Genomic DNA, 17,642 nt, shown 5'->3' with positions numbered 1-17,642 from the left:
GCCGGCCTTCATAGGTGCTGCTCATCGCTAACAGCACTTGCCCCAACAGTCTGCTAAGGCTACACGGGGGAGCTTTGTCTTTGTGTGTGCCGTGGGGGGGGGGGGGCGGTGGCGCAGCGACTTAGATTCGCGCTCGCGGCCACCAACACCCAGTGACGATTGCCTGAACCGGTCCTGGGGCTCCCCTAGGTCGACTCGGCCTCAAATGAGTACCTGGCGCGGTGTGTAAATATCGCCACTTGGGGAGACAAAGGCGGCCGGGCGTGGTGCTGGGCCACCCACCCCCCTCGTGCGCCGTGCGCCGTGTCGGGCCTCATAAGGTGCTGCTCGCCAACAGCGCCGCAGCCGATTAGCACGGTTGGCTAGGTACGGTGTGAAAGAAGTCGTTCAACACATGTGCCTTAGGGGCCGTCCATAAATGACGTCACGCGATTTTTGACGATTTTTGACCCCCCCCCCCCCTCGTCACACAGCGTCACAAAAAGTCAGACCCCCCCCCTTCAAATATGACGTCACAAAGCTCTGCCCCCCCCCCCCGAAAAAGAATATATATAAAGCATGCTTCAAATCGCTTTAAACTATTGTCATTGTAGTGCGTATTTAATGTGCCGTTGCACTCTGATGTTGTAGGAGAAAATATTTATTGAAAAGTCTATTTTATTAAGCAGAACGTGTTGTCTATATTTATTTCAAGTTGCGCATTTTGATGTGACGTCACATTTCTCAAACACCCCCCCCTCCCTCGTCACACATCGTCACGAATGTCTGACCCCCCCCCCCCCCAGGTGCGTGACGTCATTTATGGACGGCCCCTTAATCACGCGTGCGCGTGTGGTAACACAGTGGGTCAGTGGGGCAGTGGCTAGCGCGCTGTGCTGCTACACGACCTTAGTTCGATGCCCGCTCACGGCTAACATCAGTGGCGGGTGAAACAGGAACCAGTTCAGTGCCCTCTACCACCCCCCCCCCCACCACCCCCTTCCCAAAACTTTCACCAGAGAAGCCAGATGCCCGATACAGCACGTGGAGGCCCTTGATTGACAAATATAACTTTAATTGTTGTTGTTGTTGTCATTTTCATTTGTGTTGTCATCACAATAGGACGCACCACTTAGAGCACAGGGTCCCATTGAAGGATCCATGAACGAGCATTGACATTTAAAAATATCGTCTTCTTGCTGACCTCCTCCATGACCTCCTCCATGAGCTCCTCCATGGCCTCCTCCATGACCTCTTCCATGACCTCCTTCATGACCTCATCCATGACCTCCTCCATGAGCTCCTCCATGACCTCCTCCATGAGCTCCTCCATGACCTCCTCCATGAGCTCCTCCATGGCCTCTTCCATGACCTCCTCCATGACCTCCTCCATGACCTCTTCCATGACCTCTTCCATGACCTTTTCCATGACCTCCTCCATGACTTCCTCCATGACTTCTTCCATGACCTCTTCCATGCCCTCCATGACCTCTTCCATGACCTCCTCCATGACCTCTTCCATGACCTCTTCAATGACCTCTTCCATGACCTCCTCCATGACCTCTTCCATGACCTCTTCCATGACCTCCTCCATGACCTCCTCCATGACCTCTTCCATGACCTCCTCCATGACCTCTTCCATGACCTCCTCCATGACATCCTCCATGACCTCTTCCATGACCTCTTCCATGACCTCTTCCATGACCTCCATGACCTCATCTATGACCTCTTCCATACCCTCCATGACCTCATCCATGACCTCTTCCATGACCTCTTCCATGCCCTCCATGACCTCTCCCATGACCTCCTCCATGACCTCTTCCATGACCTCTTCCATGACCTCTTCCATACCCTCCATGACCTCTTCCATGACCTCCTCCATGACCTCTTCCATGACCTCCTCCATGACCTCCTCCATGACCTCATCCATAACCTCTTCAATGACGTCGTCCGCTATGCAGGAGGTCGTGGGTCCGATCCCGACCCTGACGCCTGCACCGTGTATTTGGAGTTTGCGTGTCTCTCTCTCACCCCGTGGAATTTATTTTCACCGGCTCCTCCGGTTTTTTTCCCCCCTCCACATTGAGAATCAACATCACGCGTTTCGACCATTTAGATTATTCTGCTGCTTTAAATGTCTACATGCTAAGCCACTTATTTGAGCTACCATCTGTGGCCAGGTCGCTTCTTAACAACAAGTTAATACCCAAGTGGGCTTTGCCTGCTAGGGTGGGGGATGGTTTCGTTGTATTTGTGTGTTTGGGCGATTTGTTGACCTTTCTTGTACTATGCACTACAGTCTTGTTTGTGTACCGTTTGTTGTTGTAACGTTCTCAGCTGCCCCGACTGCACAACTGTGAAAAATAACTTCATAGCTCATCTTATTCCTCCAGAATAAATACATTTTATGATTCTGATCACCCCCCCCCCCCCCCCCCCCACACACACACTCATCGTGCGTTGTCTACCTTCCCATTCCTCCTTCTCCCACTCACTCTGGTCGCGGGCCATCACCTCCACACACACCACACCCCTCTTGCTCCCGCACCTTCGATGATCACGGTTGGTTTAGGTGCGGTGCGAAAGAAGTTCTACACGCAGCGCACACTCCCGACGGCTCTTCGTCGGCAGTACGCGATTCCAATCTTGAGTCGAACGCCTCGCGTCAATCCCGTCCGTCGCCTGCCCCGGTTACTCCGTCCCGTATCTACAATTCAATTTTCGCTCCACCGGACCAGACTCTTGCGAGTCATTGGCTACGCGAACGCGTGTCACCTGCAGTGACCCAGACTTGACGGCCCGTGCGTCGTCAGCCTCACGAGGATGGATCGACGCGCATGCATCCGTCCGTCCGTCCGTCGTGAACGCGCCCATCAACCGGACTCGATGCCCGGTGGGCAATTTGAAAGGTTGGTGAGCGACGCTCACGCTCCCTCTGCTGGGACTGAAGCGGCAGAGGCGAGGTTTTACGGAAGACCATCGTGTGCCAACTATTTGGTCCTTTCGGTAAAGTCGCGTAGTTAGAAATAAAATAAAATAGGCAAAAAGCTGATGACGACCGCTTGTGTTGCGATCGAAAGGTCGTGATTTGTTTTATTTTATTTTATTTATAACTACAGTACTTGACTTGACCAAAAGAACCAAAGAGTATGGATTCGTGCAGTCACAACAGCTTCGAGTTAAGATTGAACCATCGTGTGCCGCACGATGAAGAGTTACGGGAGTCAAGGCATTGATTTAACTTTGTACTCTGTTGTACTTTCGGATCTCCCTTCTGATAGGGCGGTTGGTTTTGTCTCCATTGAATATCATCTCGTTATAATTCACGGTATTTAAACCCGTCATTTTATATGCCGCTGATGGTAGCGGTTAGCGCGCCGCCCTATGAACCTGGCGACCCGAGTTCGATTCCCGCTCACGGCCACAAAAAGTCTGTCAAGGATATACGGGGGATATCTGTGTGGTGGTGCTGGTGCAGGTGGTGGTGCTGGTGGTGGTGCTGGTGGTGCTGATGGTGGTGGTGCTGATGGTGGTGGTGATTGTGGTGCTGGCGGTGGTGGTGGTGCTGATGGTGGTGTTGCTGATGGTGGTGGTGCTGATGGTGGTGGTGCTGTTGATGGTGATGGTGGTGCTGTTGATGGTGGTGGTGCTGATGGTGGTGATGCTGTTGATGGTGGTGCTGGTGATGCTGGTGGTGCTGGTGGTGGTGGTGGTGATGCTGGTGGTGATGCTGATGGTGGTGGTGCTGATGGTGGTGGTGGTGCTGTTGATGGTGATGGTGGTGCTGATGGTGGTGGTGCTGTTGATGGTGATGATGGTGCTGGTGGTGCTGGTGATGGTGGTGCTGGTGGTGGTGGTGCTGATGGTGGTGGTGCTGATGGTGGTGATGGTGGTGCTGTTGATGGTGATGGTGCTGATGGTGGTGGTGGTGCTGTTGATGGTGGTGCTGTACACCACCCTACACACTACACTATTACACTACCCTACACACTACCCTACATATTACACTATCCACCACCCTTCACACTACACTACTATTACACCACCCTTCACACTACACTACACACTACACTATACACTACACTGTACACTACATTATACACTACACTATACACCACCCTACACACGACACTACTAGACACTACACTACACACTACACTACTATACACCACCCTACACACTACACTACTATTACACTACACTATACACTACAGTCCAGTGGTTCTTAACCTGGGGGTGCACGCCACCCCCTGGGGGTGCGAGACGTCTTTTCTGGGGGTGTGTGACACGCGGCCAGATTTTTTGTTTCTTTTTAGAAGGTAACCCATCGAAAACGCAAATTAAGCAACGGTCAAACTACGTTACAACTTACTCTGTTTCATCAAAACCCTACGTGTTTATTAACAATGTACTTTGTTAACGATTTGAGAAGCAGAAGGGGTGCAAGGCTGCGGTGAATGTGAAGAACCACACCGCTCTAGATTGACAAAATCGTTTCTTTAGAACTGCTTTGCTGCGCTCAGTTCGTCGTCTTTCCCACGGCACCTTCCGATTGGCACCCGTTGGCTACGTACGGTGCGCAAAAAGTTCAACACACATACAAAGGCAAAGCTTCCCCACGTATAGCCTCAACAGACTGCTGGGGCAAGTGCTGTTAGCGAGCACCTATGAAGGCCGGCACGGCACACGAGGGGGTGGGTGGCCAGCACCACGCCCGACCGTCTTTGTCTCTCCAGCGGCGATGTTTACTACACACCGCACCAGGTACTCATTTGAGGCTGAGTCGACCGACATAACGATTTGGGACACACACGGAGGGTAATAACGCGCAATGTCACAACAGCGGCGCTTTCGCAACAACAACAACAACAAAAATAAAAACAATTGTAACAATAACAACAACAATAATAACATTCACAATAATAACAACAATAATAACAATGATACCCACTGCGATTAATTACGACTTTGTTAACGTCTAGCTTTTTGGTGTGTGGGTCCGGTCTTTTGTTGGAGAGGTTAAATTTGGAAATCAGGTTGTCCTTATATAGTGGAAGCCATCTGGATACCATGAGAGATTCGTTCATGAGGTTATCCACATATACAAACACAGAGACAATTTCAACCGAGAAGATGGATTCTGGCTTAGCATTCATTGGAAGGATTTGATAAACCATATCGGGTCTTAATTGACTGTTCACGCTTACGGTGGCTTTCAGACCGCATCCATTATTTTTCGTCTCCCCCCTCCTCTTTTCCGAACATAGATGGACTCGTCCTTCTAAATAAACTGTCAAATCGCTGTCCGTGGTGCTAACGTTAAAAAAACCGCCACTTTTTTCAAATTTTCTTGCTGTGGTTTTCACACCTGATGATGATTGCTTGTGTTGCAGTCGAAACGTCATGAGAATTTTATCGTTTTATCACACAAATATGATTAATAATAATAATGATTGTGCGTTCGTTTCTCAGTCCACTTGTCCTGGTGCAGGTCGCGACGGCAGCGTGTTGAGTAGTGGCGGTCCCACACCTCCCTTTCCCTGACGACAGACTCGAGCTCTACATTACTATACACTACACTATACACTACACCACTACACTACACCACTACACTATACACTACACTATACACTACACTATACACTATACTATACACTACACTATATACTACACCACTACACTACACTATATACTACTACACCACTACACTATACACTATACTATATACTACTACACCACTACACTATACACTACACTATATACTACACTATACACTACACTATACACTACACTACACACTACACTATACATGACACTATATACTACTACACCACTACACTACACTATACACTACACACTACACTATACTATATACTATTACACCACTACACTATACACTACACTATATACTACTACACCACTACACTATACTATATACTACTACACCACTACACTATACACTACACTATACACTACTACACTATATACTACACTATACACTACACTAGATACTACTACACTATACACCACTATACACTACACTATATACTATACTATATACTACTACACCACTACACTACATTACTACACTATACACTACACTACATACTAGTACACCACTACACTACACTATACACTACACTATACGCTACACTACTACACTATACACTACTATATACACTACTACACACTACACTATACACTACTGCACTATACACTATACTATACACTACTACACTATACATTACTATGCAATACTACACTATACACTACTAAACTATATACTACTACACTATACACTACTGCACTATACACTATACTATACACCACTATACACTACACTTTCCACTACTATACACTACTGTACACTACACTATACACTCCTAAACACAGACTCTAGCTCTTCCTGGGGAATGCCCAGGCGTTCCCAGGCCAGCCGAGCGACGTCGTCCCATCAGCAGCAGCGTGTCCTGGGCCGGCCACGGGCTCTTGAAGAAATTTAAAAACTAAAATAATTCACAATTCACAAACTCGCCAAAAAGATCAAAGATCTACGCCGCTCGTTGGGATGACCGGCGCGGATGCGTCACTGTCGCACTGCAGGGACACACCCACAAAGCGTGATGACGCAGTGGACGGATGACGACGACGATGACAATGATGACGACGACGATGACGTCGACGACGATGACGACGATGACGACGATGACGACGATGACGACGACGACGATGACGTCGACGACGACGATGACGCCGACGACGACGATGATGACGATGACAATGATGACGACGACGACGATGACGATGATGACGACGACGATGACATCGACGACGACAATGACGTCGACGACGACGACGACAATGACGTCGACGATGATGACGTCGACGACGACAACGACGTCAACGACGTCGACCCCGCCGCCTCCCGCGTGGCTTCACGTTTCGGCGATCTCACGGCGCCGCGTGGCCGCGGTGAAACTTCGTTCGCGCGGAAATTTCGTTCACGCGTCATCGGCAAAGTGCCCGCGACCCGTCGATCGAGCTTTACGAGCCGAACGGTCCGTGGACCGAGGGGATGCCTGCACCGTGACCGGGAGGCGCGCGGATTCTCGATTTCCCACGTTCGGCCGCAGTGCGCGAGGTACGCCGGGGGTATAAGTTGGGTGCTTAGTACTCGTAATGGTTACACACACGGAGTGTTTGCCAAAAAATGAGCCACGATGCCTCGCCGATCTCGACAAGGTAGCGAACTCCGGTCCATCCTCGCAGCAGAAGCGGATTTTGGCTGCTGGCATTGAACAAATGACGGTGGACACGGCATCGCGCGGCATTTAAGACGCGCTTCTGCGGCCGTCTGGAACGCTCTCTTCCTTCCGATAGTAGTAAGCCACTGGAGCTATGCACTTATCAATCATCTACAGTGAGGGGAAAAAAGTATTTGATCCCCTGCTGATTTTGTACGTTTGCCCACCGATAAAGAAATTATCAGTCTATCATTTTAATGGTAGGTTTATATGAACAGTGAGAGACAGAATAACAACAAAAATCCAGAAAAACGCATGTCAAAAATGTTATAAATTGATTTGCATTGTAATGAGGGAAATAAGTATTTGACCCCTCTGCAAAACATGACTTAGTCCTTGGTGGCAAAACCCTTATTGGCAATCACAGAGGTCAGACGTTTCTTGTAGTTGGCCACCAGGTTTGCACACATCTCAGGAGGGATTCTGTCTCACTCCTCTCTGCAGATCTTCTCCAAATCATTAAGGTTTCGAGGCTGACGTTTGGCAACTCGAACCTTCAGCTCCCTCCACAGATTGTCTATGGGATTAAGGTCTGGAGACTGGCTAGGCCACTCCAGGACCTTAATGTGCTTCTTCTTGAGTCACTATCTTTGTTGCCTTGGCCGTGTGTTTTGGGTCATTGTCATGCTGGAATACCCATTCACGACCCATTTTCAATGCCCTGGCTGAGGGAAGGTTCTTACCCAAGATTTGACGATAAATGGCCCCGTCCATCATCCCTTTGATGCGGTGAAGTTGTCCTGTCCCCTTAGCAGAAAAACACCCCCAAAGCATAATATTTCCACCTCCATGATTGACGGTGGGGATGGTGTTCTTGGGGTCATAGGCAGCATTCCTCCTCCTCCTCCAAACACGGCGAGTTGAGTTGATGCCAAAGAGCTCCATTTTGGTCTCATCTGACCACAACACTTTCACCCAGTTGTCCTCTGAATCATTCAGATGTTCATTGGCAAACTTCAGACGGGCATGTATATGGGCTTTCTTGAGCAGGGGGACCTTGCGGGCGCTGCAGGATTTCAGTCCTTCACGGCGTAGTGTGTTAACAATTGTTTTCTTGGTGACTATGGTCCCAGCTGCCTTGAGATCATTGACAAGATCCTCCCGTGTAGTTCTGGGCTGATTCCTCACCATTCTCATGATTATTGCAACTCCACGAGGTGAGATCTTGCATGGAGCCGAGGGAGATTGACAGTTCTTTTGTGTTTCTTCCATTTGCAAATAATCGCACCAACTGTGTAGGTCTACAATCTTGTCCCTCACATCCTTGGAGAGCTCTTTGGTCTTGGCCATAGTGGAAAGTTTGGAATCTGATTGCTTCTGTGGACAGGTGCCTATTATACAGGTAACAAGCTGAGATTAGGAGCACTTCCTTTAAGAGTGTGCTCCTAATCTCAGCTCGTTACCTGTATAAAAGACACCTGGGAGCCAGAAATCTTTCTGATTGAGAGGGGGTCAAGTACTTATTTCCCTCATTAAAATGCAAATAAATTTATAACATTTTTGACATGCGTTTTTCTGGATTTTTTTGTTGTTATTCTGTCTCTCACTGTTCAAATAACCCTACCATAAAAAATTATAGATTGATCATTTCTTTGTCAGTGGGCAAACGTAAAAAAATCAGCAAGGGATCAAATACTTTTTTCCCCTCACTGTAGATTGAAAACTCATTTCTTTAGAACTGCTTATCGTGTTTAGTCTGTTGCCCCTCCCCCAGCACCTCCGATTAGCACGGTCGGCTACGTGCGATGCGAAAGAAGATCAACATAAACGCACACACAGCACCGTGAGAGATAGCGACGTCTTGGGGAAGCCTTCATCAACCGAGTGAGGTGCTCGGGCGTTTGAATTTTTGTTGAATGCATTCCGGGAGTTAACCAAAGGGGCAATACTAGACACGAGTCTCACCGCGGCATTCCTTAACGACGTCAAAACATCACAAAACGTACATTTTAGTTTTCTCAATTAAGAAACTATTCATACGTCATAACAAACAAAACAAACCACCAGTGGCATTTCACACTGCGTCCAAAGTAATACACACCGATAACATTAAAAATGTTTTGTTCAACATATATGTCGGATCATCGTTAATAGATGTGCAGTGACCCCCCGGTCACTGCAGGCAGACGACTGGCAGAGCTCAAGCAACTAATGCTCTTAATCTCAGCTGGAAAGCTTTTAAACCTCGTGACCCCTTCGTGTCCTGTCGCCATGTTGTCCCCCAGCAACGCAGCCGCGTTTCAAACAACGCGCAGACGTCGCGCGTTGCACAAAGCAACCACCCGCAATTCCTGAAAATTGTTATTTATTTCACGCCGTACGTTTGCAACGGCGCTAATCGGAGGTGCGGGGGAAGGACAACAAACTAAACACAAAAAAAGCAGTTCTAAAGAAATGGGTTTGTCAATCTAGATTATTTGAAAGTGCACAGGTCCAGTGGCATGCTAACACCGGCAGGAAGAGCATTCCAGACGGCCGCAAGAAGCGCATCTGAAAGCGCCGCGTGATGCGATGGCCACCGTCTTTGTCCTGTGCTTAGCCAAAGCCGCCGCTGCTGCCGCCGCCGCTGCCAGGAGTAGATTTGACGCGGCACTGCAGGGGATTCTGTCGGGCATCTTCACCCACCCCCCGCCCCCCCCCCCGACGACAGATCTCCGGGAGAGAGGCACAGTCCGCAGGCGGCCAAAGGATATTACGCGAGGCGCCCAATCACAGCGATGGCTCGTCCGCCATGTCGTCTTCCCGCGTCTCGGCTCGCTGAGATTTTATTTTCACGCTCGTTTTTTTTTATTATTATTATTATCGCCCCTCAATGCCTGGCGGGAATTCGTGACGCTTATTAAAATTTTCCCCGTGCGAAGCTGCTCCGAAACGCTGAACCAGCAGCTGCCGGCCAAACAACTTGGGCGCAAATGTGAAATGACGTCCCGCGGTTATTCACGAAGCATAATCTCGTGGCCACACGTGTCCTGGTTTGGCCGCCGCTGTCCTGGTTTTGCCGTCACTGGTACGGAAGAAGGGCGTGGGTTTGATCCCGACCCTGACGCCTTCTGTATATTTGGAGTTTGCGTGTTCTCACAGTGATCGCGTGGATTTTTCACCGGATCCTCCAGTTTCCCCCTCTCTACGCTTAGAAGCAACGTGCGTTTGGATTGTTTGCCTGCCGTAAATTTCGTTGGGGCTATCATTTGTGATGGCCAGGTCGCCTCTGCAAAACGCCCGCCCGCGTAATTGAGTGGGCCTCGCCTGGTAAAATAACCCAAAAAATATTTGAAAGTTTAGTTTCTTTACACACCTCGTAAATATCCATCGTGAATAATCTCATTGCGGCGGCCGGATAATCACAGAGCTCACGGTGATGTTTTCAGACAGGCGCGACGGATCTTGTTTGGACCGTAACAGGTCTCCGTTGGTTCTACTTCAGTTTGTTCCGGAGAACGAGACTCGTCGTCATCTCTCTCGAGTTCTGAGCCGACGTCTCTTGCCAACGTTGCCGTGTGGTTGGCCTGACGTTGTTGGCCTACGTTCGCTCGGGCAACCCTGTTGCCCTCCTTACCACAATGGGTGTGCCACCTCACCGCTTGCCACCGTAGCCCCACCGCCCCCCACCCCCCACACCCATGCTAACGGTGATTATGTTGCTGCTATAAATTTCCATGTGATGATGATAAGCCACTTCGTTGAGCTATCATTTGCGGCCAGGTGGCTTCTGAAAAAGAAGCTTTGCCTGGTTAGATAAAAAAAAAATTTGTACATATTTTTTAGACACGATGTGTTCACCTTTCCTATACTTTGCACTCCCCATCGTGTGTGTGTTTGTATTCGTTGTTGTCGTAACATTCTGACCACGTGCCCCTAACTGGGAAATCTGTCAGAAAGAGCTTTACAGCTCATCGGACTCCTCCAATATAAATATTCTGATTCTGATCTCCAGCGCAATTAACGTAATTAAATTAATAACTAAACTAAAAATATTTTTTATTTTTTATTTTTTATTTTGCCAGCTAAGGCCCACCGAGCTATGTAGCTCTTTTTCAGAAGCGACCTGGCCACAAATTAGAGCTCAACGAAGTGGGCTTGTCACGTGGAAATGTAACACTATAAACGCGTGACGTCGATTCTAAATCCCGAGTGAAAACCCGGATGGGCCCCGAGAAAAAATCCCCGCGACCACGGGGAAAACACGCAGACTCCAAATATACAGCAGGCGTCAGGGGTCAGGATCGAACCCACGAACCTCGCGCATACCAGGCGAGGGAGAAAACATCTCACAGCAACCGCAGCGCGACGACTGCAACGGGAGTAGCGGTCCCTTGCGACGCCCTCACCTACGAGCGCGTGGAAGAGCGCGCTGCCAAACAGACGCACCACCTGACCCATGACCTCGCGCAGAGGGCCCGGCTGCAGCCTCCGGCGGTACTCCTCCAGCAGGGCCACGGCGCGCAGCACGTCTGCCGGGGGGGGGGGGGGGGGGGCCACGGCAAAAAAAAGACAAAGACGGCCCGTGAAGCCTTAGCAGGACTGTCGGGGCAAGTGCCGTCGGCGAGTAGTGTCGGCGAAGGCCGGCGCGGCACACGACGGGGTGCGGGTGGGCCAATGCCACGTCCCCCGGCTGCCTTGAGTCTCCCGAGTGGCGATGTTTGTTCACACCGCGCCAGGTACTCCGTTCAGACTATCTGGGGGAGGAGCGGCACCGGTTCAGATAATCACCGCTGGTTTTGGCCATGAGCGGGAATCGAACACGGGTCGCTGGGTTCGTAGCGCGGCGCGATAACCGCTGCACCACCGCTCCCCCCACGGCACACGCACAACACACGCATGCACAACACACGCACAACACACGCACGCACAACACACGCACAACACACGCACAACACACGGGCAACGCCACTCGCGGAGCGCCTCTGACGGTCGGAGCCAGCCGGCCTGGCCGGGTCAGCCTGGCCGGGTCAGCCTGGCAGGTCAGCCTGGCGGGGTCAGCCTGGCGGGGTCAGCCTGGCCGGGTCAGCCTGGCCGGGTCAGCCTGGCCGGGTCAGCCTGGCGGGGTCAGTCTGGCGGGGTCAGCCTGGCGGGGTCAATCTGGCGGGGTTCGGTCGGCACCGCTCGACCCGCGAGTCCTCCGTTTCGAATCCCGTCGGCCCGACTAATTTTTTATGAAAGATGTAAAGTAGAGCCGACACCAAGTGGTGTAGTTTCAAAAAGGTTGAACGATCGCTTAAATTATTTTTTCGTTTATTGTTGTTGTTTAGTTGTCCGATGTGTTTTTATTTGGGCGGGGTGGGGTGTTACTACCGCGTGTCGTTCACCATGACGTCCGACGTTTCACGGCAAGCATCTAAACGACGGAACCGAACCCGAATGCAACGTGAGCGCAGTCGAAGTCAGTTCGCAAAGAGGCCGCCAGCGCGTGCAGCCAGACGGCAGACGCCGTGCCGACCAACACGAGGTACCAACTAGGCGAGAGAGACCACCACCACCACCATCATCATCATCAGCCATGCTCAATCCACTGCTGGATTAATGCCCACCATGCCCCCCCACCTCATCCTCCGGAGCCGTCGCCACCTCTCACGGTCATGCGATGCGACAATTCACCCAGCACCTTGCGCCCGAGCTGATCGCATCACCTTTGACATCCCGTCAATCGGGTGCCGGGAGAGACACATGGACTGCGACGACAGCACCAACGGTGGCCACTCACCCTGTGCAGACTGTCAAAAGGCATCTGACAAAGCGGAAATATCAGAATCGGAATATTTATTTGTTACTGGACGAAGCCGATGAGCTGCGAAGCTCTTTCAGTGCGTCGCAAGATAGCGACATATACGGCGGCAGGCTGTCGGAGACGTTTATCCAGCAGTGGATTAATCATGGTCGATACATTTTTGTTATTTTACCAGTTAAGGCCCCACTGAGCTATGTAGCTCTTTTTTAGAAGTCACCTGGCCACAAATGATAGCTCAACGAAGTGGATTATCGTGTGGAAATTGAATACTCCCAACCGTACGTTGATTTTAAATGTGGAGGGAAAAAACCGGAGGACCCGGAGAAAAATCCACGCGTCCACGGGGAGAGAGAGAGAGACAAGCAGACTCCAAATATACAGCAGCAGGCATCAGGGTCCGGATCGAACCCACGAACCTCCTGCATAGCCAATCGAGGTAGTTGACATCTCACCGCCACGGCATCCCGATAAACAGTCGGGCAGTAAGGTAGTCCCAACGCAGAGTGTAACACAGCACGGCAGCCTTGTGAAAGTGTAGCCTCCTGAACAACACACGTGCCTTGCTTATGCCGTTACATCGTCACTTTGTACCACAGACACACAAAGAACAGCCGTGCGATTGCACCTTCTCGCTTGCTCCAAATCCTTGATTCGTTCACGCACAGAACTCGCAACGCGTTCACAACGTCAGCTTAAAGAGCATCATAACCCAGCACAAACACAACCCCACCACAAACACAATAAAACCCCACCACAAACACAACCCCACCAAAAATACAACACAACACAACCCCACCACAAACACAACCCCACCACAAACACAACCCCCACAACAAACACAAGACAAACACAACCCCACCACAAACACAACCCACCACAAACACAACCTCACCACAAACACAACCCAACACAAACACAACCCCACCACAAACACAACCCCACCACAAACACAACCAAACACAACCCAACACAACACAACCCCACCACAAACACAACACAAACACAACCCCACCATAAACACAACCCAACCACAACCCAACACAAACACAACCCCACCACATACACAACTCCAACACAACCCCACCACAAACACAACCCAACACAAACACAACTCAACACATACACAACCCAAAACAACCAGCAAACATAACACAACACACCACAAACACAACCCAACACAAACCGAGCACACACAACCCCACCACAAACACAACCCAACACAAACACAACCCCACCACAAACACAACAACCACCACAAACACAACCCAACACAAACACAACCCCACCACGAACACAACCAAACACAGCCCAACACAACACAACCCCAACACAAACACAACCCCACCACAAACACAACACAACCCCACCACGAACATAACCAAACACAACCCAACACAACACAACCCCACCATAAACACAACCCCACCACAAACACAACACAACCCCACCACGAACACAACCAAACACAAACACAACCCACCACAAACAGAACCCCACCACAAACACAACCCCACCACAAACACAACCCCACCATAAACACAACCCCACCACAAACACAACACAACCCAACCACGAACACAACCAAACACAAACACAACCCACCACAAACACAACCCAACCACAACCCAACACAACACAGCACAAACACAACACACCACAAACACAACCCAACACAAACCGAGCACACACAACCCCACCACAAACATAGCACAACACAAACACAACCCCACCACAAACCCAACCCCACCACAAACACAACCCCACCACAAACACAACCAAACACAACCCAACACAACACAACCCCACCACAAACACAACACAAACACAACTCCACAACAAACACAACCCAACCACAACCCAACACAAACACAACCCCACCACAAACACAACCCCACCACAAACACAACCCCACCACATACACAACTCCAACACAAACACAACCCCACCACAAACACAACCCAACACAAACACAACTCAACACATACACAACCCAAAACAACCCAGCAAACATAACACAACACACCACAAACACAACCCAACACAAACCGAGCACACACAACCCCACCACAAACACAGCACAACACAAACACAACCCCACCACAAACACAGCACAACACAAACACAACCCCACCACAAACACAACCCCACCACAAACACAGCACAACACAAACACAACCCCACCACAAACACAACCCCACCACAAACACAGCACAACACAAACACAACCCCATCACAAACACAGCACAACACAAACACAACCCCACCACAAACACAACCCCACCACAAACACAGCACAACACAAACACAACCCCATTACAAACACAGCACAACACAACCCCACCACAAACACAACCCCACCACAAACACAACCCCACCATAAACACAACTCCACCACAAACACAACCCAACCACAACCCAACACAAACACAACCCAACACAAACACAACTCAACACATACACAACCCAAAAGAACCCAGCAAATATAACACAACACACCACAAACACAACCCAACACAAACCGAGCACACACAACCCCACCACAAACACAGCACAACACAAACACAACCCCACCACATACACAACCCCAACACAACACAACCCCACCACAAACACAACACAACCCCACCATGAACACAACCAAACACAAACACAACCCAGCACAAACACAACTCCACCACAAACACAACACAACCACAACCCAATACAAACACAACCCACCACAAACACAACCCACCACAAACACAACCCCACCACAAACACAACCCCACCACAAACACAACCCACCACAAACACAACCCCACCACAAACACAACACATACACAACATAACACAACCCAGCACAACACAAACACAACACACCACAAACACAACCCAGCACAAACACAACCCCACCACAAACACAACCCCACCACAAACAAAACCCACCACAAACACAACCCCACCACAAACACAACCCACCACAAACACAACACATACACAACATAACACAACCCAGCACAACACAAACACAACACACCACAAACACAACCCAGCACAAACACAACCCCACCACAAACACAACCCACCACAAACACAACATAACACAACCCAGCACAACACAAACACAACACACCACAAACACAACCCAGCACAACACAAACACAACCCCACCACAAACACAACCCAGCACAAACCGAGCACAAACATCCCCAACACAAACACAACACGAACACAATGCACCAGGAACACAACCCAACACGAACACAAAGATCCCCCGTGTAGCCTTCACAGACTGTAGGGGCCAAGTGCCGGTTTCTTGTTGCGCAGCGCGCGCTAACCGCTGCACCACCGCTCCCCCAACCACAACCACCACCACAATCACCACCACCACAATAACAACCCACCACGAACATAACCCACCACCACAATCACAACCCACCACCAACACACGCTACAATCAATAGCTCATGTGCATTTGCGCACACCACAAACCAACCACACACACTACAACACGCAAACACAAACCAACCACACACACCACACCCGCACAAACACCAATTACACATTCCACACACACACTACACATACACACCACACACACACACCATACGCACTACACACCCCATACATGCACACACACCACACACCAACCACACACACCACACACCAACCACACACACTACAACACACCAAACACACACCAACCACACACACTACAACACACCAAACACACACCAACCACACACACCGCACAAACACGGCGCACCACACACACACACCACACACGCACACCACCACATATGCACGCAGAACCCACACATTCCCCAACGCACCTTGCTTGCACAGAGGCATTGTTTGACAGCAGGGGCTATAACACCGCAGAACCCCAAAAAACTAGTACGATTTATGAACCAATATATTCGCTTTTTAAAATACCACGACAGTAGTAGTAGCGCAGCCTGTGCAATGCAGCCTCCCATACAAACACTAAGAAATAATTGACACGAAATTGCAACGTTATATTGTCTATATTTTTCTATGCCGTGTTATAAGACATGCAATGTTATACGCAAACGCGGTTGCATTAGCGACTCCTTCGCCCTATGCATGCATTGCAATGCGGCCTCAACAGAAGCCCCCACAACACACGTGGAGCGAGAAGCGACCACGTGTCTTCTCAATCGCTCCACCCCCCACCACCACCCCCCGCACCACCCGCACCACCCCCACCACCCCCACCACCCCGACCACCACTCCCCTACTACCACCACTCCCCCACTACCACCACTCCCCCACTAACCCACTACCACCACTACTCCACTACCACCACTCCCCCACTACCACCACTCCCCTACTACCACCACTCCCCGACTACCCCACTACCACCACTACCCCACTACCACCACTCCCCTACTACCACCACTCCCCCACTAACCCACTACCACCACTACCCCACTACCACCACTCCCCGACTACCCCACTACCACCACTCCCCCACTACCACCACTCCCCCACTACCACCACTCCCTCACTACCACCACTCCCCCACTACCACCACTCCCCCACTACCACCACTCCCCCACTACCACCACTCCCCCACTACCACCATTCCCCTACTACCACCACTCCCCTACTACCACCACTCCCCCACTACC

At 50.4% G+C, this 17,642-nt stretch overlaps 1 protein-coding gene across 5 annotated transcripts in view; it reads right to left on the bottom strand.

Moving 5' to 3' along the window:
* Window positions 1–17,133, bottom strand: part of LOC116956329 (disks large homolog 2-like) — a 539,014-nt gene extending 521,881 nt beyond the window's left edge. For 3 of the 5 annotated variants that reach the window (XM_032977873.2, XM_076054103.1, XM_076054105.1), the window contains exons 1-2: window positions 16,821–17,132; window positions 11,612–11,734 (exon numbers count right to left, since the gene is read on the bottom strand). In XM_032977873.2, the coding sequence (XP_032833764.1) occupies window positions 11,612–11,734; window positions 16,821–16,839 (142 nt within the window). In that variant the 5' untranslated portion in view covers window positions 16,840–17,132. Of the gene's footprint in view, window positions 1–11,611; window positions 11,735–16,820 lie in introns of all 5 variants that reach the window. The other 2 variants (XM_076054104.1, XM_032977875.2) reach the window with 2 other exon arrangements.
* Window positions 17,134–17,642: the final 509 nt, after the last annotated feature.

This window comes from Petromyzon marinus, chromosome 64 (assembly GCF_048934315.1).
Source record: "Petromyzon marinus isolate PM22_M1 ecotype Great Lakes invasive population chromosome 64, UKy_Petmar_22M1.pri1.0, whole genome shotgun sequence".
Lineage (NCBI taxonomy): Eukaryota > Metazoa > Chordata > Hyperoartia > Petromyzontiformes > Petromyzontidae > Petromyzon > Petromyzon marinus.
The sequence above is the reverse complement of the archived record's forward strand: the minus strand, read 5'-3'. Positions and strand labels throughout refer to the sequence as shown.